This window comes from Melospiza georgiana, chromosome 4 (genome assembly GCF_028018845.1).
Source record: "Melospiza georgiana isolate bMelGeo1 chromosome 4, bMelGeo1.pri, whole genome shotgun sequence".
NCBI lineage: Eukaryota > Metazoa > Chordata > Aves > Passeriformes > Passerellidae > Melospiza > Melospiza georgiana.
The window spans coordinates 75,211,327-75,239,162 of NC_080433.1; the positions used below are offsets into that span (position 1 = coordinate 75,211,327).

The 27,836-nt window shown below is 45.9% G+C and overlaps 1 protein-coding gene across 1 annotated transcript in view; it reads left to right on the plus strand.

Moving 5' to 3' along the window:
- The window catches only part of ST8SIA1 (ST8 alpha-N-acetyl-neuraminide alpha-2,8-sialyltransferase 1), a 95,684-nt gene that overhangs the window by 14,076 nt on the left and 53,772 nt on the right, over positions 1-27,836 (plus strand). The window contains exon 2 of the mRNA XM_058022099.1: positions 10,488-10,632. Coding sequence (XP_057878082.1) covers positions 10,488-10,632 — 145 coding nt within the window. The remainder of the gene's footprint in view (positions 1-10,487; positions 10,633-27,836) is intronic.

The window sequence follows — 27,836 nt, forward strand, 5'->3', positions numbered from 1 at the left end:
AAAGTATTTTTAATATTTAGATGTCTTTGGATTACGGGTAGTCTGTGAAATCTTGAGCATGGCAGCTAATTAAACTTAGGAATTCCGACAGTACTTCCCAAAATAGTTTCCTGTGATATGTGTGGCTGTATATGTCAAACTCTTCAGGCTTGGCTTTAATTTAGAATTTCACAGTGCTGCAATATATATAACTCCTGCAGGCATTCCAAGGTGGCGTGTTTTGCTTTGTGGTAGTGTGCTTGGCAGCTCCTGTTTACTACCTTTACTCTAATGCATCCTGTGGCTGTGTTCTCTCAGAATAAAGAAGTCCCTAAAGTCTCCACAAAGAGGAGGGGAAGGTGGAACTCCAGACTTGGTTTGTGCCAGGAGCATTTCCGCGAGCTGTTCCACTGCCCTTGGAAGCCCAGGGTTCCCAGACCCGCCCTGGTGCTGCGCATGAGGGGATGTGTGATGGTGCAGCTGGGGGCGCGAGAGCTGGATGGAAAACAGAACATCGTGGCAAGGTGGGTGGGAGCCAGAGCATGCACTCATCTCTGTGGTGGAGTTTGACAGGCTTTTAGGAGTTCTAATCTCACATGGAGTGTGAGCTTGTTAAGGCCATCAGATTGGGCAGAGGGGGAAGTTGGATACATTATGTTTTCTGCCAGGACTTCAGGCCTGTAAGAACTTAGTACATAAATCATGTTTATCCCCTGGGAAGCTGTTTGATTGCTCTGGGTAATGGGGTTTGTGCATTTCTGATTTATTCACAGCAAACTGGTCAGATTAGGACAGACTCAAACACGCTTCCTCCCTTGTGCTCACCTCTGTGTTTTCCTCTTCTGCTGCTGCCCTGTGCCTGCATAGGAAACCTCCCCACCCCAAAACCACCAAACTTTGTGGTGTGTTGTGAAGCTCGATTGTCATTTGCTGGATGATAATGGCAGCGTGCAGTGGGCTGAAAGCTGTGAACACGTGATGATGGCTGGAGCTGTTTGGATTATACAATATATGATATGTAAGGCCTGTTTCAGAGCCCTCACAAGCTGTAGTGGTGCCTCTGAACATCTGGGTGCTTTGGAAGGGCGAGTTTTGGAAACCCTGCTTTCAGCGCCATGTGAATATTTGTAGTAAAGCCTGGTTTATGCTCCTTGCTTGCACTGGGAAATTCTTTCTTGAGGGTTGGGGGAAGTTCTGCCATCCCTTTGGGTCTGGAATAGCTCAGATGATGAGCCCCAGCGTGTGTTTGTTAGGTGACAGAAATTTGGATCAATGTTTGGACGCCTCAGGAGTGCCCAGAGCCCCGCTGCTGCAGTCCAAGCCAGGGCATTCCCAGTGTTGTGCACCCCTGGAATCCAGGGGGTGTTTGGGGAGCAGGGATGAGCTGGGGCTGAACAGGGGCTTGGCTCGGGTTGGGGCCACTGGAGGAGTGGAGAGGCTCAGGAATGAGGGGCGTGGGAGGGAACTCGGGAAATGTCTCCTGGACCCTTCCCCACCTCCCGTCAGAGACTGCTGGCGTTTCTGTGCCCTAGGACAGAGAGGAGGCTTGGGGATGCTGTGGGCAATCACAGGAGGCATTTTACAGAGTTGTTGGTGAGCTGGCAGCACTGTTAGACCAAATGGCAAGAGACTACTTCTGCACCAGCATTTGTCCTCTCTAATGTGGGGCTAGCAGGAGTGAGGCAGTGTTTGTTACTCACATATGTTCAGAAAGAAAAAAAATCACTTTGCTGAGTGCAGAACGGAGCTGTGACCATCTCAAATCAATTAATGCAGCACACAGCTGCCACTCAGCCCCTGGGAATGGGAGTAGGAGAGGAGCAACAAGAAACTCTGTGACCCAGAATTGCTTCTGCTTTTGTTTCATTGTAAGAGTCCTGACGATCATCAATAAACTCGAATTTTGGGTTCCACGACCTACAGGAGACAAAGGTGTGAAGACAAACAGGGAGTGTGGCCTCTTGTTGTTGGGACAGATATCTGGAGGGGATTTATGAAGGCATCACAGCTGATCTTCCCTGTAAGAACAGACTCATTTACCCAGAGCTGGGGAGATCCCACCTCCTCTCAGTAGCTCTGTAAAGAGGCAAAAGAGTCCAACTATGATGGAGTTCAACATGAATGCAAGATCACTGCCATGGAACTTTCTGTGGCTTCACCAAAAGAGACTTAACAGGATCTGGAATTGGAGTTTCTGATAAAAAGAGGTTCTGCTTTAGATCTGTCTTTCCTTTATTTTAATCTACTCAGTGCCTTTAGCAAAGTGTTTGCATTTGTGACTTTAGCACCCAGTGCTCAGGCAAGGTTTAAAACAGATTAGCAAAATTTCAAAAGTTTATCTTGTAGCTGCAAACAGAGGAGCTGCAAGTTCAAGGGGTGTTTGAGATGAAGAGCTCTGTTTTTATCTGATGATTTTACGGCCCTTGTTTATCTGTTAGGAGCCATCTGCCAGCGCTCAGAGGAGCCCTGAGCTCAGCTCACAAACATCTCTGGGTCCCAGGCCAGCTGGGCTCAGCTGCTGGCAGAGCTGATGCTGGAGGGGGCAGCACCAGGGCTGTGAGTGGAGACCAGTGTCAGTGCTTGGTGGTGCATTAAATCCTGGCTCTCACCCAGAACCAGACCATTACAGCTTAACTGGTGTGTAATTCTGGGCGTACAGGAGCAACAAAGAGCACTCTGTTCTGGCACTGTCCACCTCAACGAGGCTGAAGCAAGGCATTATTTGGCATTTATGGATTATTTTTGCCTTTTCAGTCAGTAGGAAATATGATATGACTGAAATCTCAAATCATAACCCACACACTTTAAGGCATTTCTCTCACTGGCAGATTTCATCCAAATGAAACAGAATTATGGAAGTCTTAAGGGTAGTGAGTTCCTTCCAGTTTAATGAGAAACTGGATAAAAGAGAGAGGTCAAGCCCAAGGTTTCCTATTTTGTTTGGCTGATTTTCTCATCCTGCTGGCTGCTAGGCATCAGATGGATGCTTCCAGCCAGGCAAAACTCATTCCACTCTAACAATTGAGAGTTATGGGATGCGGGAAGCAGTGTCTGAGAAATGAGAGGAACAAGTTTCCCTTCAGATCTGGGCTTCCTTCAGTCTGCTCCTTCAGATTTATTCATCCATCTTTGATGCGTTAAAACTGTTCTCCAGATGTGCACCTCCATATGCCTTTGAAGATATATTGGTTTCTCATGCCTTTTCCTGAGGTATTTTTGCATATTCTTGTCTCTGGCACACGTGTGACAGTGGCTGCTGGGTCGCACACAGATTTGCATCAAAAACCACTCGGAGTGACAAGTGTAAGAGTTTCCTTTGCTCTTCATTTCTGTTGCCTCAGCTTTTAGGAAATCTGTCTAATGAAGGAACTTTTTGTTTCCTTTCTGCCTTGTTCCCCTTCTTTATCAAGGGGCATGACTGAACTGATGAAGTTAGTGAAGAGCACTCGATGGAGTGTTTTGGCTTGGAGCACAGGGGCCCTTTTGCAAGGAGTATTGCTCACAGGGCTCTCATCTGGCTTGCAGAAGCAGGTGGGGAAGTCGCTGTGGTGTGATAATTGACTGCTTGGATCCAGGGGGGACCCATCAGCACTTCAGTGCAAGCTCAAATGTAAGATTAGAGCTGCTCAATTAATTTTTAGTGAATCTCCTTCTCCTGAAAGAAAACAGCCACCCTGTGCCCTTGTTGAGGCCAGATATTTCTTTCTGTGTGCTCGAGGTGGCACAAAGCAAGCCGTGGTTTCCTTGGAAGGAAGGGGGGAGTGGGTGAGAACAGCTGATTTTTGCCTCCTGCAGCAGCACCTCATGCAGTGTAACTTTGTGTCTCCATTGATGGTTCTGCTGCTTTGTGAGACAGCTGGTCATTAATTTCACCCCGTATCTGTGAAATCTGCTCTCCTCCTGCCAGCTTTATAAGATTAAAAAAAAAGGCTAGCGTGTGTAGCAATTAATCTCCTCCCTCTGAATGCTCTGTGACAGAGTCTCCTGTCAGTGCAGCTGCTGCAGCGCATCTGGTGAGGGATGTGTGGGCAGCACCCATCAGCTGGGGCTGCTGGCAGGCAGGATGCTCCCTGGGGGCTGCAGCCCCTCCTCAGAGCTCCCCTCTGACTGCCCAGCATCTGCAGCAGCTGGAATAGAGCATGCAGCTGGCAGACGTGCGTGTGTGTATGGCACACGGGTGTGCGTGTGTGTACCTGGGGCACTCCTGCCTTTGTGGCCATCGGGGAGGTCAGGCTGAGATGGAGCCCACCCTAAGGGTGACCTTTGTGGCCATCAGAGGTGTCATAAATGAGAAGCTTGACTGGGCCAAAATTCAAGTAACAATCAGTTTATTAATTAATAAGATAAAGTATGAGCAATACAGCTCTGGGTCCAGTGGGGGAAGTTTTCCCTCCAGCTGCGCACTGATAGTTGAGGGTTACAGGTATTTATAGGGGTACTCATAAGCTTTCTCAGCAATTTCTATTCCCAATTTTTACTCATCAGCAGTTTCTATTCCCAATTTTTATGTCGCAATTCTGTGCACTATTGTGATTTAGTTTTTCTCAGAATATATCTCAAAGGAGTATCCCCAGGTGGTGGTGGTCCTGTTTCCAAAAGAAGAAAGATGAATCCCATCTGGTGGGGTCCAACTCCCCAGATGTGTGTCCACCTTTTAATTGCAGAGACTATAAATCTCATAACAGGGATGTCCAGCTTCCCTTGGTCAAAACTATTAATCCTTGAGCTGATGTTCATCTTCCTTTCTCAAGCTGTTTTTCTCTGCTTTATTGAGATGTGAGATAAGCATATTTCCTTTATATCTTTATATATATTCCAAAGCTATAGTTTCAAGGATACAAGCGACATTCTAAAATTATACTTCAAAAGGTTATTGCAGAACTCTTTAAGGCTAAACTATAAGCAAAAAGCAACATCCTTAATGCTTTAATTTTGGCACCAGCAAATTATATACAAATTATATATACTCGAGCAGGATGGGACATTTGAAATCAGTGTCTAGAGCTTTTATTTTCTCAGCATCAGTCTAATTACATTGTTATGACAAGGGAGAAGGAAGACGGGTTTGTTTGCTCAAGGCCAAGGCAGCAAGGATAGGGTAACCATATCATCCCACAGCATGGAAATGCAGTTTTCTATTTCTTTTGCAGTCTGGGAAGCAGAACTGTGAACTATACTGTGTGGGTGGCACCACAGATCAGTGATTTTAAAATAGATAATGAAAACCCAAATATTCTCTGGATAAACCAAAGTAGGTAGTGAAAACTATATTCTCATGTTAAGTAAAATACTTTGTTTCCCTTTTGGACACCTCAAAAAAGCCTGGAAAAATTCTAAAAAGATACTGATGATGGAGAAAATGTGCAAGTTCTTGATTTCATAGTTTCCTCCCCAACTATTATCACAATTTGTAGCAAATTATCATGAATTTGTAGTTTAATTTCTTACTTTAAAAAGTCACAGCAGCTCTGTTGCTGAGCTAATGAAGATGTTTTCCATTAATTGCCCTTACTCTGTGGTCTCTGCAGTGCAGCCTGTTGCCTTCATGCAGGTTGCAGTGCCAGGCGTGATTTACTGCCTGCAGCCTTTCTGTTGTCCTGACAACTTTCCTCTCTTGAGGAAGCTGGGGAAATATTGCATGGTCCTTGTAAAGTCCACACTCCAGGAATTGCTGCAGGAGGCATTGGAATAGGCTGAAGGCTTCACACCAAGGAACAATATAATAATAAATGTGAGGAGGAATATGGTCATGACTTCATTCTTCATAAAATCTTCCCATATTGCAGAGCCCTTGGCAGGGGAGTAAAGCAGATTATCTCTGTTCTGCTCTGTGCTCTCCACTCTTCTCATATTTCTTTTTTGTTGCATTGGTAACTGGGTACTTTCAGAAATGAACCTCTGCACAGCAATGTATTCCTGATTTAGGTGTTGGATTTGGCCAAGCTCTGAGTCTCAGCTAGAGCTCCAACTCTGCCTGCTGTCCCAAAATCCCACTTGGGTGTGCTTTTGTGGGTATCCAGAGCTCTTGCACTGGCCATTCTCTCATCCATTTGGTACTTTCCAGCTGATCTTTCTTAGGGGGAGGTTTTGAGATCATGTTCCCAAACAGTTGTGCTGAGGATAATTTTCAATTTCATCTTGAGTGAGGTGGTATGCTGAGGTAGTAAGGTGCTTTAAACACCATGAGAACCTTAAAGTCCCACTGAATTCTTCATGCTAATCCCCAGTTGCAAGGATTAGGTTGAGCTTTTTAGGAAAAGAGAATTCTAGGAAAGAGAAATTCAGTGTGTGTGACCAAACCCAGCAATGTTTGCACAGAATATTCAGAAACCAAATGTCAGCTGCAGCTCCAAGCCCACTGACTGTACTAGAACCAGTGATTTTACTGTTATTGGATGGCTTTGTAGAATTCTGGAGTGCCATAAAATTCCCAGGCTGCCAGCTTGGAGCAAAAAATGGGCAGAAAAATGGTCATTATGTGGTGTTTGAGAGGGCTCTCTCAGAGCTGCAGGCATTGGCTGCTGCCTGCTCTGGGAGATGGGATGTGAGCCCAGATTTTGGTCTGTGCTGGGATGGAGTGGGCTGTGGGAGTAATGAGAGGTCGGTTTGTGCCTGGAGTTAGCAGGGGGTAGCTGCCCTAGAAATAATATTTCCAGGCTGTATTTAGAATGATATATTTAGGGGTGGCTCTTGAAAAAGAGAGAATGGCCACAGGAATTATGGCAAGAGAAAAAAGCTTTGTTCATAGCAAGACATTCAGGAAACTCCAACCCTTTTGCTCATCAGAGGGGAGGTTGAAATTTGAGCAGCCTCCTATAAGGATCTCTTAAAGGAGGGAGGAAAATATATGTAAAAATTAGCCAAGATGTGAAGTGCCAAAAAAATCAGACTCTGATCAGGGTTTGTAAAGACAATACATTATTAAGCAGTGATTTTGGTTTTTCCCCTTGCCACTTGTTGCAAAAACACGGGAATGTGTTATCCTCGTGGAAACATTACAGCAAGGAGATAATGAGGAGAATTCCAGGATTAGATTTTGAGGCTGTTAGAGGTGGTGAAGCTGATGTGTTTCAGAGGCACTGTTTCTTTAGTCCCTGCAGTGTTCCCACAGGGGATGCAGGGGCCTTGGTGGTGTCCCTGCCTCTGCTGGGGCATGGAGGTGGAGGCAATAATAAATTGCCCTGAAAGGGATCTGTGCAACTCCTCCCCAGTGAGCCCGAGTGATCAGTGTGCTCTGGACTCCAGCAGCTCCACAGAACCCTGCTTGGGAGGGAGGGTCTGATGGCTCTGTCTTGGCACCAGCCAAAACTCCAAAACCAGGTATTTCTTTTCCCTGGGCTTTCGTTTGATCCCAAAGCAGAGCAAAGGAGGTTGAGGCGGATGGGAGCTGCCACGAGAAGGGAAGGTTTGTGTCAGGCTGTGCTGCCACATCCTGCTCTGTTCTAGCATGATGCCACCTAACTCCAGGCAGCTGAGCAGAGGCTGACTAAGGCAGTTCACTTCACAGATTATTTTTATCTCAGCCTTGGATGTGAGCCTCAGTCATTATTTTAACGCTCCATTAAAGCCATACTGTAATGAAATATTAAATCTCACGTTAACATTTTTGTGCAGAGGTTGAATCAGTGCCCTTGTTCAGTGAGGGCACTGCTGGCGTTTGCTGGGACACGCAGGAGCAGCATCAAGCTGTAGTCTCTGCTGTCCTCTCCCCATCCATGTGCTCTGGACCATCCTTGTTTTCTGAACACTTCCAGGTGTGGTGACTCCACCTCTGGGATCTGTGTGCAGGTGCCTTGCTGCTGCTGCTGGCTCCCCATCGCTCCGCTCTTTCACATGAATGCAGCACAGCTCCTGTGCATGGCTGTGAAAGGGAAAAGCTGAGAGGAGGAGCTTTGCTCCCCCTGCCTCGCACGGGGCTGGGGGTGCTCCCATGCTCCGTGCAGGACAGCATCCCAGGGCAGCTGCAGAAACGGTGCCCGGCTGGGGAGAGACAGATAAGGAGCTGTGACCCCCTGGCTGACAGCCCCTGGCACGGAACTGTCCATTCTTTCTTTCAGCTGCTATATTCGCTGCGCTTGGGATGTTCAAAATAGCTCCTGTGTCATTGTCGACTGGGGCTTGAGTCACACCAGGGTGCCATTGGGCATTAACTGTCTGCAGGCTGAGATCAGACTGCAAAGTTTGTTAGTTTAAGGCAGAGAATCAGCAGTTTGGGAGTTTTATGAAAGTTTTGTGAAGGAATTCAGACCTCAGAGCTGAGGCTGCCTTTTGCTTAATGACCTCCTGGTGCCCAATTACAGTGGAACTCTGAGGGGCTTGTAGTGGGATTCTCCAAGGAACATTTCTCCTCTCACGAGCAGGGATTTGTCCCCTAACTGCTCTTGGGTCTGGGGGCCCTCAGTGCCTTTCTAATCCCAATATTAATTCCTCTCACATAGAGGTCTTCTCTGAACTGGTGAGAACTTTGAACCAAAAGCAGATTGTTTATTTTGTTTATGTCCTGTGAGTGCGGGAATGCTTGCAGTGAGCTGAGGCTGCTGACTGAAAGCTGCTGCAGTCCTGCACATTCTGCAATAACGTTTATGCCGTATGTTCAAGCTCAGCAAGCAGCTCAGTCTCCCTGATCCTGCACAGTATCCTGCTATAGGTTGGGATTTGAATCTGTTGTGCTTTTCAATTTTCCTATGAAGCTTTTCTTGCTTTGTAACTTTGGGATTTGGATCAGAAAAAGACTTTGGATAAATTATTCTTTTCTGACAGAGAGCACACACGAGTGCTCAAGATTGTTGTGCTCATGCACAGGGCTTCATTCTTGCAGGAGTGGCTGCCTGTTTGTGGCCCCTCCAGGAGACCCCTACTGCTTTTCATACTAGATTAATTAATGAGGCATTCAATGGGAACTGGAAGGAGGCGTTTTAGGGATGGGAAGGAGGAGGGATGTGTATCTCACCTAATAAATAGGGTGGAACTTGTACAAGGAGCTGTTCCTTAGCTCTTCCGTCTGCCCTGCCTAAGAAAAGATTCGTTAGTACAAAACACTCCCTAGATAATTTTCCACTAAGTTTTTGGGGGGTTTCTTTGTGCTTTTTGCTCAGTCCAGACTTTCAGAGGAGGTGTGAGTTGCAGAATTTCACTGGAAAATTTTAGTCGTGTTATACAGCTTTGTAACAAATGGCTCCAGCTGATCTTGGATTAACTTAGGTTTTTCAAAGAGTTGCTGTGGGGATAGAAAAATCTGCAGAATTATTTTCTTTCCATTTGAGAGAGAGAAATCATTTTCCAAAATCTGCAAACTGGTTTTTGGACAGCCAGAAAAATCTCCACTGTCAAATCTTGTGTTTAGAACAGTATTGCATGCCTGTTTTATCGTGTCTTGCAAAGTGAGAGGTTTCAGATTGGCTGTAATTTGTTTTTCACAGTCCTGTGCTGAAGGCTTTGTTTGGAATCAGCAGGAGGGCGATGGGAAGCCTTTCCTTGGCGGGTGTGCATGAAGCCGTTGGTGTTTGGAGTGGGAATTGCTGGCCCAGAGCTGGGTCCTGCTCACACAGGGACAGAGCCAGCTCCAGAGCCCCACACCTGCCAGGTGCTCACCCGTCCCAGCCTTTTGGGAACGTGCAGCAGCTTGTCCTCTTGTCCTGAGGGTCTCCAGCCTTGTGGACTCTCTCACTTTGAGAGATGTTGTTGCTGGGGACTTCTTGTTACTTCATTTGAAGTGTGCCTGAAAAATAATACTCACACATTTGCAGAGAATTATGAACTTATGGCAAAATCAGTTTCTGACAGGGGAAAAATAACCTGTTTTTTCAAATACCAATTTTTAGAGGTGGAAAGTATCGTGAAAACTTTAAGCATTTTTTTAAATTTAAATTTTTGTGGATGACTTTATGGTTTTGAATAAAATCTCTTTTGAAGAGAAGAGCTATATCAAGCATTTTAGTAGTCACTAATAATTGAGGTTTTTCTGCTTCCAGCTCCTGTGCAGCCACTGGAAATGGTTCCAGTCTCTTTGGGTTTACCTTTTGAATATATGGGAAGGCAGCACAAGGACAGCCAGAGAGGGGCCAGCGCTGCCTCACCTGACTGTGCAGCTCTGGGCCTTTAGGAGAACTGCTCCTCATAAATAACCTTTGGTACTGAATGTTTAGGCACCTTGGATGGGGTTTCCAAAGGAGCTTTTCTGATTTCTGTATGTGTTGGAGACCAGTTTTTACTCATGAAAACAGGCTGTATAGGATGGAGTTTCTTTTGCTGAATCTTGGTTTTGTTTCTGTGTCAGTCTGAATGAAAATTTAGATTTTTTTTTCCCTGTTTCTAATATTTTGTGCAATAAAAGCAGGTTTTCTGGCTTTTCTGTAAGCAAAAAGGAGTGCCATGGTTCATGTGCTGGCTGGGAAGTGTGGCTTGGGAGCACCTGAGGGCAGCAGGAATGGGGGTGTGAGGGGTGGTGGTTGACAAAGGTGTGACAGGGCTCCAATTAATGGCCTGTACTCTTTTGTTCCCTTCTCCAGGAAGCTGCTGGAAGAATGCTGTGACCCTGGGCAGCTCTTTGCTATGACAAAGATGAATTCCCCCATGGGAAAGAACCTCTGGTTTGACGGGGAGTTTTTATATTCTGTCACAATTGACAATGCAACTTACTCTCTCTTCCCACAGGTTAGTAACCATGTTTTGTTTTCATTTTAAGTATTGAAATACTAAGTGGTAACATGATTCAAATAAGTATAAATATGCTAAGAAATTCTATCTTCACTTCTCAATACCAAACAGCATCTGATTTGTTACTTCCACTTTCTCAAAATTTTGGTTGTGTGAGCGGTTAATTCTTCTCTGTCTGCGTTTTGGAATGTACACGAGGGATGAACTTGGGTCACCTGTCCCGATTTCTGAAGAGTTTGGTTCTGGCTGTTTCAGGGGGGTGATTTCTGCATTTCAGCATTTCAGCCAGGGGTTGCAGTCACTGAGAGCCCTCACCCTCGCCTGCAGTGGCTGCAGCTCCCACCTGTGCAGCAGGAGGGGACAGAGCTGTGTGTGAATTGTCCCCAGTTACTGCCAGGTTAATTGAGTTCGTTGGTGGCCAACAGTGTAAGCCCAGCAAGAGCCAGCAGCTGGACTTGGCTGATTCTTGCTGTGATTTTGAATGTTGGAAGGGGTTGGTTATTAGTGTCTATCAAAGGTGCTTTGGGTTAAGCAAAGCAATTTGTAATACTGATCTAGGCTGCTTCTTGTATTTCTAATTAACACAGGAACTGATACTAAATAGTGAGTTTGTTGTACTGAATTTTGTATGTTGAACACAAATGCTTTATGTGGTTACACACTTAAAGAAAGCTGACCTTCTCTCTGTATGAATTGATTGCTCAGAGTGTGTGTCCTGCCCAAGGTCTCAGGGAAGCCCCACCTGGGCTGCTCTGCAGAGGGAGGTCACTGGTTTGTGACAGATTGGGGATTTCAGATTTGGGATTCTTTGTGCTTGGCCACAGGGGTGTCCCGCCTCCCTTCACAGCACAGAGCAGCTGCTGGATGGGCTCCTTCACAGAGCTTAGAGAGAAGTCATGGTCTTTGCAGCTCCACTGCTCCCCAGACCCCAATACCTGACCTAAAGCTTATCAGCAGAGATAAAGAGCAGAGATCAGGCAGAGAGAGCAGAGAGAGGCTCCCGGGGGACAGCACGGGCTGAGCAGCTGGGACCTGCTGTCCCGAGGGGCTGCCTGGGGGCTGCTCTGGGCTGGGGGTGCAAAAGGGGAATTTGCAGCGTGCTCCCACCCAGGAATGCTGTCCCTGTAGTGATGGGCACCTTGTTTCTCACAAGTGCTGCTCACTGCTGCTCCTCCTTTCCTTGCCAGTACCACTGCCTCTCATTTGATGTGTTATTTCATGCCCTCTGCCCAGACAAATTTTGCAGGCCGTTATCAGACTAAATCCTGGTGCCCTTAAAAGCCAAGGGGGATTTATTTGAAGTAAATTTTTAAGTGGATTTTTCTGCTTCTCTCTTTGTTTCACGAGCAGTACTTGCCTAAATTTTCCAGGCTCCTTCTTTGAAGAGTGTTGTCTATTATGACCTTGCTTGCAAGCCGTTTTCCTGAGGATGAATATTCCTTTCAAAAGTATCCAGGAGCTTAAAACAATTAAAAAATACGGTTAATACTCTGAAATGCTGTGGGGATGTAACAGGAATGTAAAGGGCCACAGCTGTGTTGATATAATCAAAAAATATTTCCTCTGGAATAAATAAAAATGGCTCCATCCACATTGCTGGGCTTGAGCAATTTGGTGATTGCAGATTTCTCAGTCCTAAACCAGTGACTAACTTACAGGATAATGTAACTCAAAATTCAGTAGGGAACTTGCTGTATTTCATCTTATAGAAAAATAAATATGTCCAAAGTTAACATGTAAAATGTCACTTATTTTGGAATGTGAGCAATACAAAACAGCATAATTTTTCTTCTGAGCAGTCTGTAGATGAAGTTCTTACAGCTGGGTCAACATTTCCCGACAGAGTGCTTTTCCACTAGAAATGCTATTTCATGAAAATATAAATTTAGAATCACTTCATTAGTTTTTCAATTTTTCTTTGAAGTGAAAAGGTTGAAAGGTTTTGATGGTGTTAGGACATTTTCATTTTAACTTTTTTTTAATGTAATACTTCAGTGGTTGGGGTTTCTTTTTATCAGCTCTGTTGCTGCCTCCTTTTTCCTCAGACTTTGAGTGATTATATTACTCCTTTTCTTTTTTCAAGTTTTTGAACCACCAAGGGAGAAATGTGCAAAAGAGAAAAGCTTTTATGTGGAATTAGTCATTCAGTACTGCATTTCAGTTTATGAGGACCAAATAGGATGTGGCAGCAGATGCTGGAAGCAGCTCCCCTCAGCCTGCCCTCTGTGGGGTTTTAGCCCTGGGTGTTGAGAATGAGGTTTTGGGAGCAAAATAAAATTATTCATTGAAAAAAATGCTCTGGCTTCATTGTATTTCACTTAAGCAGTTAGACACTTTTGGTACCAGTAAATTATTTTAAATTACTGAATTATGGTTCCTCAGCTGCTCAGATCCCTTGTAAAGTTTTGCCTGCAGAACCTGTAGTTACAGGAGTGGCTACTTGCACTGAGATCCTCATGAATAGTCATCACAAATACTGCTAGAGACAACCAAAAAATAAAACTGCCAACCACAAAAAAAAATTGGGAAGTGTGGCATCTGTTTCTGGGTACTCTGTGATCAGGAGAAAGGTGACATTTTCCAAATCACACATATAATACAAATATTTATTTACAGTTTAAAATCCCACCTCTAATATAAAAGCAGAGAAAAAGTTGCTCTAATTGTAAATGTAAATTGGAGACATTTTCTGACATTTTCTGAATCGTGTTGGGTAACAGTGACTTACTTACTTGATGATTGTGCTGTGTGATTTGTGTTTTTCATTCAGGGTTCCTGTTAAATTTTGGGAGCTTATGCTCACAACATCTTTTGTTTAGCCATGGATTTTGTGTTGTCCTGCTGGTGCTGTTTCCAGGCAAATTCCCTGCTCCTACAGTTACAGCCTACAGCAAGTAGAATAATTTGTAATTATTTCAGGGGTAAAAAAGGTGTGGACAGGGAGTTGGCTGTAGAGTCTGCAGGCTCTTTATCCCTTTTTGAGTGCTGGGAATACCAGGAAAGCCCAGCAATTGCTGCCCTGCTGGTGATTTTGGATGTGCTCTGTTAATTCTTTGCTAGCAGTGTGCTCTGCTCTCAGTGATGCACTGTAATTAGGAACACTTGGAGAAATACAGTAAAATGTTGGCTGTCATTTGTGATACCTTTTCTTGATGCCTTGAATGTGGACATAAATTTTAGGTCTACAGATGTTCTTTTAAGCAACTTTTATTTCTATTTTCATTAATTCTGCTGCCTAAGTAAGTACCACCTTGTGTGCCTTAGAGTTACATTTAGTTAGGATTTGGGGAAGTTTCTTGCTGCTTTCCCTTTTGGTCCCTTTTTTTTCTTCCTTCATTTTTTTTCCTGCTCCCTGTGCCTACATTAATATGCAAGCTCTATTCTTGATTTGGGCTACATATATTGATGCAAAATGAAGATGTGCTAAACATCTTCATATGAATCTGATAATACGAAAGCTAAAACGCAAGGCGTCACTTTCAGTCCGGGATAATCTTTAGCCATTGGTATTGGTGTGATCCAAACAAAAATGTGGCTTAATACTTAGTCAAGAGAAACCCCTGCCTTCACTATGATTGCATCCTGACTAATGAAGAGCAGTAACTGCTCCAGTTTGTGTGGTGTGTCAGAAATGCTGTAATGGAGCATCCTCTGCTCTGGATGCTCAGTATTTGTGACACTGCCCTGTGGAGACAAGGGGCAGCCATTCCTGATGGTGAAAATCCAATTTGTGCTGGAAAGCTGGAGCGTGTCTAGTGTGGAGTAATTGAATGAAGGAAGGGCAGTGTGCCCTTGTGCGGGTGAGCTGAGTGGGAGCCAGGAGCTGCTGCCCGTCCCCTGTTGAGGTGGCTTTGGTCAGCCTGCCTTGCTTGTGGGCTTGTCTGCAGCAATGCAAGGCCAGGCCAGTGCACACACATGACTAGATGCTGCCCTTCCCACATGCACAGTGCACACACACGACTAGATGCTGCCCTTCCCCACATGCACAGTGCACACACACGAATAGATGCTGCCCTTCCCACATGCACAGTGCACACACATGACTAGATGCTGCCCTTCCCACATGCACAGTGCACACACACGAACAGATGCTGCCCTTCCCATGTGTGCACTGCACACACACGAATAGATGCTGCCCTTCCCACATGCACAGTGCACACACTCGAATAGATGCTGCCCTTCCCACGTGTGCAGTGCACACACACGAACAGATGCTGCCCTTCCCACGTGTGCAGTGCACACACATGAATAGATGCTGCCCTTCCCACGTGTGCAGTGCACACACACGAACAGATGCTGCCCTTCCCACGTGTACAGTGCACACACATGAATAGATGCTGCCCTTCCCACATGCACAGTGCACACACACGAATAGATGCTGCCCTTCCCACATGCACAGTGCACACACATGAACAGATGCTGCCCTTCCCACGTGTACAGTGCACACACACGAATAGATGCTGCCCTTCCCACGTGTACAGTGCACACACACGAATAGATGCTGCCCTTCCCACATGCACAGTGCACACACATGAACAGATGCTGCCCTTCCCACGTGTACAGTGCACACACACGAATAGATGCTGCCCTTCCCACGTGTGACAGAGACAGGGAAGGGCTGGATCTGGCTGCAGTGTCAGTTTGGCCTGCAGGCAGAGGGATGGGCTGCCCTGCCTCGGCCTCTGTGCCTCAATCCACAGTGCCCGAGCATCCATCACTCCCTGTCCTGGGTCCCACAGGAGCTCGTGTCTCTGCCCACTGCCTGCACAGCTGAAATGCTCTCCCTGCAGGATCATTTCTGCACTACCTACTGGGCACAGCTACAGATGTTCTGCTGTGGGGTTGCCAAGCACAGAGCACAAAGGCTGAGCTCCAGGAGGAAGTGGGAGTGCAAGCAATGAGGGACAGAGAGGCCCTGGGCATTTTATGGGCTTTTTGTCAATGCTCATCTGCTTTATAAGGACATAAACTTGCTGCTTTAGAAGCAGGAGCTGTTGTAAGCAAAAGCATAATTAAAGCAAGTGGACACAGATGAGAAGCTGCAGGGACACCAGACTTGTGATGGCTCTAAGTGACTTCAGGGCACATGAACCCGGCTGGGGGTATAGAAATAAGGGTGGGTTTGAGTCTGCCCAAGGGCAGCACAGTTCCATTTGCTTTGTTTGTTTTATTGCAATCGTATATACCTGGTACGATACTAAAAGGAGATTGTTCCTCCATGAACAGGTTTTTCTGGCAGCGAACTTGTTTATATACTCAGACTTCCACCTACAGGTGCAGTGCAACCTTTGCTTCTTGAGAGAGCTTTATCCTTTATATGCTGCTCACCTCTTGGCCTTTATTTTATTTATGAGTTTTGTTATTTAAATTCATCTTGTTCAGTTTAAAGATGTTTTACTGTATATGCGACTAAATATTTTAATTATTCAGTGATCAGCATATTACATTAATTTTCTCTCTGTAGTAGTTGCCTTTTTTGGTAAGATACTTCTTTAAATAGGCTCAATACCTGTGCTGGCTTATCTGAGGCTTAGGTTTGGGTCCATTTTGTACCCAGCTCTTAACACTTGGCAGAATAATGAGTATGAATTTATGGAATGCTACATACCTCTACATAATTTTTTTTCTTTGTGCTGTTATTTGATTTCTTGCTATAGCTCAGGTAATTTTTACTGGAATATAGCAGGATACCAGGTTATGTTCAGAAGATATTTATTGTGTAGCAGAGGTGCAGCCTCCCCTTCTCCCACATATTTCTAAACACAGATGGAGGTGTGGCTTAGTGGTGTCTGCAGGCCTGGACAAAGTCAGAGAAGGTTATGCCGTGCTAAAGCTATTAAGAAGGGGTAGCAAAGTTACACACCTTGTAGGAAGGTTGTGTAGTGACTTTCAGGAAATCCTTTATGTCTTCTTGCTTAGGGGGGAGTGTCAGCCCAGCTGTCCGTGTAATGGGAGCTCTGCTGCATCACAGGTCAGAAAGTGACTCGCTGTAGCCAGGCATTATTGATTTGGAGTCCTTATCACATGATGGGGAGGGGAAGGGCTGTGCTTCTCTCCTGGAGCTGCTTTTATCCCCTGAAGGATTCCCATGCAGCAGGCACTGCCTTCCAAGTGGCATTTTGGGCAGTAGTGCCTCTATTCCATCAGGATGCACTGCATAAATCCTGCATGTGCAGCTTGCTCAGACCAGAATCCAGCCTGCTTTCTCCTTCTTGAGCTACAAAGCTTAATACCCTTTCGGAGTAATTTAAGAAGAAATTTGGCAATTAAGTCTGTGCTGCAGATTGTCTACTGGCCAGTCCCTACCAGCCTGAGGTGGCTGTGGAGTGTGGTGGCCAAGGGTTAGTCTGCAGCGCCAGGCAAAGGCAAGGAAACTGAAAGCACTGCTGTGGACAGAGCCAATATTTGACATTTAATGGCCCAGTAAATCTGGACTTGTGTAATGTAGCTGTGAATCCCAACAGCACAAAGAAATAGTTCTTTTCAGTGCAGAAATGGTGTCCTTTTTTCCCCTTCTTCTTCTGTAATTTCTTTTTCAAAGCCTGTCCTAGAGATTTCTGCCAGCTGTGGGCATTTGGGGCTGGGGGCAGGTGGCAGTGCCAGTCTGGGTGTGCTGTGGAGAAGAGCAGGTTTCATAAAAGCCTAGCTGGCTTTGCAGATGGTTTGAAGCCCGAGGCCATGGCTTCAGCTCAGCTCGTGGACCCTTCAGTGATGTTTTCTCTCCTTGCCCAGCTGTGGCAGGGGAGGGCGAGGGAGTGGCTGCTGTGGGTGCCCGTCTGGCCAGTGCCAAGCCCCAGGAACGAGGCAGGGATGCCCCCAGACACCAGGCAGCAGCAGTTCATGGGGGCACCTCAGTGCCAGCTGTGCCAGGCCAGTGGCTGCAGGGGATGCCCAGAGAGCTCTGCCAGCACACTGCAATGCTTTGGGCTGGAAGGGACCTTAACAATCACCTCGTGCCCCAGGGGCAGGGACACCTCCCACCAGAGCTGGCTGCTCAGAGCCCATCCAGCCTGGCCCTGGGCACTGACAGGGAGCCAGGGCAGCCACAGCTGCTCTGGGCAGCCACAGCTGCTCTGGGCAGCCTCTGCCAGGATCCATGTATTTTAACCTCTAATCTAAGTCTCCCATCTTTCCTGTTTTTCAGAAATATTTATCTAATAATTTTTACAGCTTCTTCATGGAAATTCCACAGCCCACTAGGCTGTCCAGTCTAGTGAATTGCTGGCCTTATGCACAGAATACATTTCCTGACATCTAACTTGAAATTCCCCTTGGCTATAAGTTAAGAGATGTTTTTTTTTCTTCTCTTTTCCACAAATGACTGCTATCAAGTCTCCCCACAGTCTTCTTCTCTAGGCTGAACAACCACAAGTCTTTTACTCAAATAGTTGGGGTTTTTTTAAACTTCTGAATGTTTTTGTTTTTCTGGTGGTCTGTAAGGAAAATATGTGCCAATTAACTGCGTGGTGCCCTCATAAATACATTCTCAGATTTATCCTTTGGATTGGTACAGCACATCAGGACCAAATACTCCAAAGCAGAGCTTAATGTCACCTTTCTGCTTGAACAAGGTTGTGTTTAGTGTTGCTGATCACAGTGTGGCTTGGTACTGTGGAGCAATGCTGCAAATTTAAGTGTTGGGACTGGGCTCAATAGGAGACAGTTGAGGTGCAGGAAGACAATAAAAGCAAAGGCTGCAGAGATCTGTTCTCTGACCCAGCATTCTGCCAGTCACAATGAGAAAGCCAAAGAGAAATAATTCTTGTCTGAGTATGATGCCTTTGTAGCAATTTCCTCAGGCACCTCATGGTCATTCACATTCAATGCATGGTGTTACTGCACAGGTAAATCTATGCCTGAGGACCTCTGGAGAAAATGAAAATAAGGGCTTCTTCCGGTAGAGTTTGTGGGGAAGAAATGTTGCAAAATCCCCTTTTCCCTCACAGTAAACAAATAGAGATGCTGGACCACTATTTATTTTCCTTCACACAAAGAACAAAAAAAAAAGGAAGAGACCTGGAGAGCCCCTGTGATACTCTGGCCAGTGTATGAATACAGAAGGAGCTGTGGTGGCCAAGTGAGTAATAAAGTTTGTGGTAAAACGGGAAGTGAAGCCTGGTTACTTCTGAGTCAACAGAAGTGTTCAGCTGACTTCAGCGCAGCCAGGATTTAGCCCCGTAACCTTTTGCTGAGTGCAACTCTGCTAAGAACTCATAATTTTGGTATTATGTGGCTTCTTGCACAACAAATAATTACCTTCTTTTTCGTTTTCCCCAGTTTCTCAGCCTTGATTAGCCATTGTTTTATGTGGTGAATGAGCTCTCTTTGTCTAGTCTGACTGAAGGAGGATTCCTTCACGGCCAGGGACCTGTTGGAGTGAGTCCAGACTTGATTACAGGGATGGAGCAGCTCTGCTGGGAGCAAAGCAGGGAAAATGGGATTGTTCAGCCTTTGGGGTGACCGCATGGTGGCCTTGCAGTGCCTGAAGGGAGCCTACAACAGAGGGGCAGAGAGACATTTACAGGGCCTGGGGAATGGCTTCACACTGACAGAGAGTGGGTTTGGATGGGATATGAGGGAAAATTCTTTACCATGAGGGAGGTGAGGTACTGAAACAGGCGAGTTCTGCATATCTCATCCCTGGAACTGTTTAAGGATGGGGCTCCTGGTCTAGTGGACAGTGTCCCTGCCCATGGCAGTGGGGTTGGAACTCAGTCTTTAAGGTGAGTTCTGATTCTATATTATTTTCTGCAGCATTCTCTTGAAATATGATCAGATACTGCCATGTTCAGGTGTGCATTTCCACCAGATTGTTGTCATGGAGCCAAGGTAGTCCCTGTGTTTTGTGAATTTAGTGTCAAATATCTGCTTGTTTGAGAGCAGACCCTCTGAGAGACAAGGAAGTTGTAGAAAAACCCTGTCTAGTGATAATTAGCAATGTTGGTTTCCCTCTCAGGTTTGATATGTGCTCCCACTGAGCACTTGTAAGGCTGAGTACTTTTCTGAAACCTGCTGTTATGTGAAGCCTACAAAATAAATAACGTTTCCAAGTAGACCAGAAACTCGCTTTTTATGCTTTCAAAGGGTCTTTGTTCATCAGAGGTAAAAAATGCAGAGGCAAAGTTAGAAAGTGTTCAGCATGGGTCTACTCTAATGTAAATTAGATCCTTCTTGCTTGTTTCATTATTAGCATTTTGATCCTGCAAGGAACTCCTCATTCACAGTAATTAGCTATGCAAGATATAGTACTTGGTTTTATTCTTTTAAACATTAGCTTTTGGACCTTCTTTCCATTTTTCCTGTGCTCTGGAGTTTGATATGCCAGTTACCTCCATGCAATATTACTCTTGCTAACCATGTAAACTTGATTTTCACACTCATTTGGTTTGTAAAATGCATGTTAATAACTATGTCCCTGCTATATTTTCTCTTTCCTTTCCCCTTCCTGTGAGCACTGCTGGCTTTATGGAACAGTGCACTTGGTTCTCTCTGCCAGCTGTGGTTGAGGGTGATATTTGCCCAGGGTAAGGTGACCTGAAAGGCCACTGGGCCTGGCAGGGACCCCAGTGTGGTGGCTGTGCCCACTCTGCTCTGGTGGCTCTGAGGGGATCTGCTGGAGCAGCTCTGTCATGTCAGGCACAGATATTTACAGATCTGTGAGCTAGCAAAAATGCTGCCCTTGTTATTCAGCAGAGCTGCTTCTTTCATACCCTACTTGGTTTTATCTTCCCACTGATGAGCTATATTTGTGTTCCTTCAGAGCATCCCCAGCTGCAGAAAAGCAGGCTGGAATGTAAGTTGCCCTGCTCCTAAATAGTGTCACCAGCTTAATTGGGTTTTTGTCATACATTTGTCAGGGGCTAAGGTTCTGCATGACTCTGCTACCCTTACTTCTCCACGGAGATGACAATATAACAGATCAAAATCAAGCCTGATTTGCCAAGAGACCTCACTGAGGTCTTGATTACACAAGTTCTCATAGGAGACACTTTGTCTCTTGTGCAGGGAGGTGGTACCAGGTGACTCTGTAACCTAGGGATTAGGTTGTTTTGTCATGCAGGGATCCTTACTCAGCCAGGCTGTGACTCTGTAACCTAGAGCAGAACTCCAGTGGAACTGGGTTATAGGATGGGCGTCATTTGTGTGGTTTGCCGCAGCTGAAGGAAAGAGTGCACAGTTCTTTGGGATTTAAAATGCCTCTGTGAGGTTTTGGTACGTGCTGAATTTGCCTGATCTAAGCCGCAGCTGCTTCTAGTCTTACCCAGTAAAATGTAGTGGTGAGAGGACCTCAGATGGTGAAGAGCATGGTGGAGTGACAGCCCTGGAGGTGTTCAAGAAACAGCTGGATGTGGCACTCAGTGCCCTGGGTTAGTTAACAAGTTGGTGACAGCTCAAAGGTTGCACTTGATGACTTTGGAGGTCTTTTCCATCCTAAATTATTCTGTTATTATGTTTTCCTTTACTCCCTCCATTTGTTTCTTTGTGCTGTTTTGATATTTTCCGATCACAGAAATACCCTGGTTCCATTCTCAATCAGCATGTTGGGATTACATTTGTCTGTGGAGTTTTCAAGTCAATTTGATATTTTAATGCTCTGCAGAGCAGGGTTTTGGAACCCTGGAAAATTATTTTGTTAAATATCTTGTTAGTGGGTCAGGTGGGGTTCCTTTTTGAAATCTCCTTAAAACTTGAGTAAATACGGAAAACATAAGTTGTGCAGGATTGCTGACTTGGCAGCAATCCAAGTCAGTCACTTCATAGCCCTTTTCCCTGTACTTAGGAAACTTAGGAAGTTTCTCCTGGCAAATATGTTAATGCCCTGTTGTGTTTCCAAAGAAACTAAATGCAGTACACCTTGTAAAAATGTGAAAGATGTGCATTTGGCTTTGATAAGTAGCCTTGCCACCAGAATTCATAGTCTTTCAAGAAACATTTTCTCTGAAATGAAGCTTTCAGAGTCTTCTTCCTTTCACTAACATATGCCTAACTACCACTTAACTTGCAGTGAGTGCATTCCAAATTCCTGTCAGAAAGAGTAAATTCAAAAACCACAGGTTTTACTGCAGAATTTGTCTTTTGATTGCCACATCTTTGTTTTGCCTTCGGTGGATGTCTAGCTACTTATTTGAGGGATAAAAAAGCTGTCTCTGCAAAAATGATGAGCTGAGTGAAAATTGTTTTTGTCTTTGCTGGTGTGTTAAGAGCAATTTATGCTGTACTTTAATATTCTTCCCACTCTCTTGGGACTTGCAGTAGTTTCATTTGGATGGAGGAGAGAAACTTGGATTTGGGGGAAGGAGCAGGAAACAAAGCAGATGCAGTCGAGGCTGCGTTGCAGCCTGCAGGTTCTCTGGGGTTTGGAGTTCTGTGCTTAGAGTGCCATGGAAAGGCTGCTGGGAGATCAGATCCCAGGCCAAATCCTGGAAAGCTGTGAACAATCAAAACAAATTACACATACCACACATCTGGACTGCAATCAGAGTGCTGAGAAATGCCAGCCCAAGTTATCCTCTGTTTGAAATTCATACATAGAATAGCTCAAATTTAAAATTCACTGTAGAAATTACAGATTTTTATGGAGAAAATAATTTTAATTTCTGTCCTCACAACTGCTTGCGCTGTAAATTCAATGACTGAGCTTTATCCTTGTGCTTTGGGTTCTTTAAGGCACTGCTGTGGCTGTGAAAATGGATATAAATTACAACAGTGTTTAGAGAAAATGAATTCAGGGTTGTCCAATCAGCTGTCTAGGCAATTACCTCATCTGCTGGGTCAGCACTGAGCACTTGCTCTTCTCATAAATTTATTACAAAATCATGGCAGTATTTTTTCATTCATATTTGGAGATCGTTGCTTTCTCTGTTTATTGCTTATTCCCTGATGGTATGGTGTCTAATTGCACTTTTGTTGCTGTGGCCTCTCTTTGTAGGTCTATTTGTGTGATACATAGGAATATACAATTCAGGAATTTGGAAGTAACTGAAAATATTCTGTCTACCAAGGAATTCTCTGTTGAAATCTCTCCATGTTAGGGCTTGGTATATCTTCATATGAACACATGCTTCATGTTGGGGGGTTTTATCTAACTATGGTGTGAGCTTTGCCTTAGAGGTCTGTCCTTCAGAGCAAGCTGTTCTGACACAGGCAGCCAGACAAAAACCCTTTCTTTTGTCTGCCTGCCTGTGTGCCTTCATCCTTGGAATGGGTTGTGTGTGGCAGCTGGGAGAAAGGGAGATGTGCTGGCTGCCTGAAACCTTGCATGCTCCTGTGCAACGCCCTTGGAAGGGGGATTTTCTCACCTTTATACCAAACTGTGAGGAGCTGTTCCTGGTCCACGCCCTGGGATGAGGGGCATTCAGGGTCTGAGGCTGGAGAGGGAAATTCCCGAGGAAGTGTTTCATTTGCACCCAGAGTGGAGCTCCTGCTCTGAAACACGTGGGGATTGTGCTTGTTCTGTGGGGAGTCCTGGTACACAGGAATTTCTGCAAGTTCACTGCGGCTCTGCTGAGATTGCTTTGCTGTATTGAGTGGGGATGGCTGAATTTTAAGTAGGAGTGGGAGAAGTGATTTAAACAAAACAGTGTAGCCTGTGACCCACCACTTTGCCAAACTCGCTGTGAAAGACTTGCCCATTTTGAATTCTGATGTAGAATCATTGCTAATTTATCTTTAGCAAAGTGCTGTAAAACAACCTCCTCTTCACTGGAATATTTGGAGTGCAGAGTCTGCCAGTCAGTTGTGTCTACAAGTGTCCTCCTCAGGCTTAATGAAACCTTGAAAATTCTCACTGCTTAAGTGGAGGCTGTGCCACTAAACTATCTCATGAATGAAAAATGAAGGCCATTAATTTATTAATATACATAAACTTTTCCATTGAATCTGGATTTGATTTATGAAAGATAACAAACTTCACAGGCCTCCAAGATTTTCATACAAAAGCTCAATGAAACTCAATAGTTCTGGTAAGGTTTTCTTTGGGATTTAACTGACATGAATTACCCAAATGTGCCATTGCTTTGCTGACAAAAAGGAGAAGCTGAATGGAAAAGAAGAGGATATGTAGGCTCTGGCAGTCCAAGAGTCACATTTGTTTGTGGTGAGAAGAGTACAGGTCTATGTTGAAAGGTAGGAAAATGCAAGTAACACTACAAGGGGGATGCTGTTAAAAGGAATCTGTTTATTCTGCATATTCTAGAGTCACTAAAATCTTATTTACTGGGGGGAAAAGTACACAATACTGTTGCAGACTTGGTTATCAGTGGGATGGTTGAATATCTGCCATTTCTAGCTGTCATGAATGGCATTGTCAGAGGACCAAGACAAAAGTGGAAGGCCTAGGTGGTCTGCTTGTGTATAATATTTACTAGTGATGCAAAAAAGAAAGAGCCTAATCTGACTTTCTAATTACAGATCATATTATAAGAGATTCTATACCTAGGGGAGAAACATTTTCTCTGTGTGATTTTTTTTTTTTTTTTTTGGATGGACATAATTGAGAAAGAATATATTGTATAGCATTCATAAAGTCATTTTTCAGTCATTTTTGCCTGCCCTTTAAAGGCTATCTATGAGAGCAACAACACTTGAATGTATCTCTTTAATTGACTTGGAGAACTCTAAAAAACAAATTAGAGATGCTGTGGGAAGATGAAACCAGAGGGCACAGTTACATGCAGTGACAGGCCAGGAGGGAATGGCTTCCAGCTAACAGAGAGTAGGTTTACATTGGATGTTGGGAACAAAGTCCTCACTCTGAGGCTGGAGAGGCCCTGGCAGAGGGTGCCCAGAGAAGCCGTGGCTGCCCCATCCCCGGAAGAGTTCAAAGCCAGGTTGGATGGGGCTCTCAGCAACCTGGGAGAGTGGAAGGTGTTGAAATAAGATGACCTTTTAAGGTCCCTTCCAGCCCAGGCCATTCTATGACTTTATACATCTCTTATCAAAAGCCAGCAACCAACCTGTGCTGTCCTCCATGAGATCCATCGCGTGAATAAAGAAAACTAAAAGGAAATGTAGAAGCTTAATTTTGGGGAGTATCAAAGTCAAACAACTCAGTTTTCAAAAGGTGAAAGATGATGACAATTCTTGTATTACATATCTTGGTAACAGGATGAGAAGTAAAGCAGCAGAGTGAGTATAAGAGGCAGAATGGAGTAATTTTCTCAGCCACAGAAACAAGTCTGGCCTAGGGATGTCTTTGGAAATGCAGCCATCGTGTGTGTGTTACTGTTCTGTGTTAGCAGGTACTGAGAGTGGGTTCAGCATGAGCCTAATTGCCAGCCTCTCATCCCTGCTGGGGCTCAGGGACTCCTGCTGGTGCACTGCAAGCTGTTTGCTCCTTTACCCCATCCTCTTCCAGGTCACAAGGCTCAAATGTTTGCAGATAGAAGCTGTCCCTCCTCAGCCTAGCCATTAAACTGCGGCTGAAGGAGGCCCCAAAAGCAAAGTGGAGGGAAAGGCTCTGGGCTTAGGTAGCTTGCTGTCAGGTAGTGCTTATTACTCAGGGAGTATTCCATCCATTCCCATGCTGTTATCAGCTTCCTGCTGCTCTGGGTGTTCATTAATTTGCCCTGCATTTGCAGCAGGTTTGGGAATTGCTTTAAGTGAAAAATAAGATTGGTTTTAGCTTGATAGGAAGCTCAAAACATACTTGCTGGGTCTGACAATACCTTAAAAATAACAAAATAATATGGTGTCCTAGCAGCTACTGTGATTTCACAGAACCATAGAATCACTAAGGTTGGAAAAGACTTCCAAGGTCATCAAGTCCAACCTTTGACCAATCACCCCCTTGTCAATTAAAGCATAGCACTGGGTCATTTCATGACACCTCCAGGGATGGTGACTCCACCACCTCCTTGGCAGTCCATTCCAATGCTTAGCCACCTTTCTGTGGAGGAATTCCATCTGGAACTTCATTTCCATGGCTGTTTGTTCAGCTGGCAGAAGGGAGTTGCAGTTAATTGGAACTGTTCGTTGCGTTCTCCAGGGTGCAGCCTGGGGCAGAGGGTTTGTTTCAGGCCCGTTGTTCAGGGATGCAGTCACCCCTGGCAGAGGGGAGCTGCAGTTTACTGAAGGTGTTTGTTGTGTTCTCCAGGGTGCAGAGAGTTTGTTTCAGGCCCTTTGTTCGGGGATGCGGCCCCGCCTGGCTGAGGGCTCTTCGCTGAGCGCCGCCGTCCCCGCGGCTGAGGGCGGGCCGGGCCCGGCGGGTCCCGGCGCTGTCCAGGGTTCTGCACCCACAAACCGCACACACGGGGATCGCCCGGCTGCAGCAGGAGGTGCGCGGGGTTCTCTGAATTCTCTGGTGCCGAAAGCGAGGGAATCACCGAGTCGGCGAGGAGAGGCCTTTCTTTATGTGAGGTCAGATTTCAGATCCTAATGTGTAATTGAGCTGTCGTGGTTTGGGTTGGGCCCCTCAGGCCTGGCCTCCCTGTCTGGCTGCACTCTCAGTACGGGAGTGAGCCCCAGAGTATTTTCACAGAATCACAGGGTCGTTTAGGTTGGACAAGACCTCCAGGAGCCTTGATTCCAATCTTTGAATGATTCCCATGTTCTCAACTAGACTAGAGTACTGAGTGCCACATCCCAGTGTTTCCTGAGCACTCCCAAGGATGGTGATTGCCCCACCTGCCTGGGCAGCCCATTCTGGTTCCTGGCCAACCCTTCAGTGGAGAAATTCATCCTGATGGCAGCCTGAACCCTCCCTGGCACAGCTTGAGGCCACTTCCTCTTGTGCTGTAGCTCATTACCTGGGGGCAGAGCCTGACCCCCACCTGGCTGCATCCTGCATTACCTGGGAGCAGAGCCTGACCCCCCCAGCTGCATCCTGCATTACCTGGGGGCAGAGCCTGACCCCCCCCAGCTGCATCCTGCATTACCTGGGAGCAGAGCCTGACCCCCACCTGGCTGCATCCTGCATTACCTGGGGGCAGAGCCTGACCCCCCCCAGCTGCATCCTGCATTACCTGGGAGCAGAGCCTGACCCCCACCTGGCTGCATCCTGCATTACCTGGGGGCAGAGCCTGACCCCCCCCAGCTGCATCCTGCATTACCTGGGAGCAGAGCCTGACCCCCACCTGGCTGCATCCTGCATTACCTGGGGGCAGAGCCTGACCCCCCCCAGCTGCATCCTGCATTACCTGGGGGCAGAGCCTGACCCCCACCTGGCTGCATCCTGCATTACCTGGGGGCAGAGCCTGACCCCCCCCCCCCCCAGCTGCATCCTGCATTACCTGGGGGCAGAGCCTGACCCCCCCCCCCCCCCCAGCTGCATCCTGCATTACCTGGGGGCAGAGCCTGACCCCCCCAGCTGCATCCTGCATTACCTGGGGGCAGAGCCTGACCCCCCCCCCCCCCCCCAGCTGCATCCTGCATTACCTGGGGGCAGAGCCTGACCCCCCCCAGCTGCATCCTGCTTTCAGTACTTGTGGAGAGTGAGAAGGTTCCCCTGAGCCTCCTTTTCTCCAGGGTAAGCATCCCCAGCTCCCTCAGCTGCTCCGCACAGGACTTGTGCTCCAGACCCTTCCCCAGCTCTGTTGCTCTTCTCTGGACAAGGCTTCACATAAGCTGGCAAAAAAGTGACATTTTCTGATCCTTATATAATGAAAAAGCACTTTCCCCCACTTAATCTTATGTTGCTAAGTGTTTTATTATTGATGTAGAAGTGACTGCTGTTCATTCAAATCAGTCATGATAAGCTATTCATTAATTATTCTCGTCCCCCTATGTGATAATACATTTTAAGGAGTTCAGTTTTCATTACCAGAAAAATAAATTGCTAATGGAAGCTTCATTGGTTCTGTAATTTCAGTAGTTATTCTCCTTTACCTCCTTGGCCTTCTAGACTTCTGTTTTCATAACCTTTAGAGATGACATTAATGGCACTGCACTTGCCTCTAATTGCTTCCTTATTTGGTAAACATGGCTTTTTAAGCACGTTGGTAGGCACTCATGATGTGTGAATCCTTTGATGCTGCTGCCGTCCTTTCTGACTTCCCAGCAAGGGCTTTTAACCTTGGCTCTGCTGCTCTGCAGAAAGACTGGCCTGAACAGAGTGCTGTACATGCAGACCTGCACCACTGCCTGATGGGCAGTCCTTGAAGGTCTCTGTTGTTCTCTGCTATTTGCTTTTCGCGCCTTTGTGTCAGCTTTTCATGTCCTGTTGGTTACATCAGCCAGATCATGTGCTTCCGCATGAGGGGTAG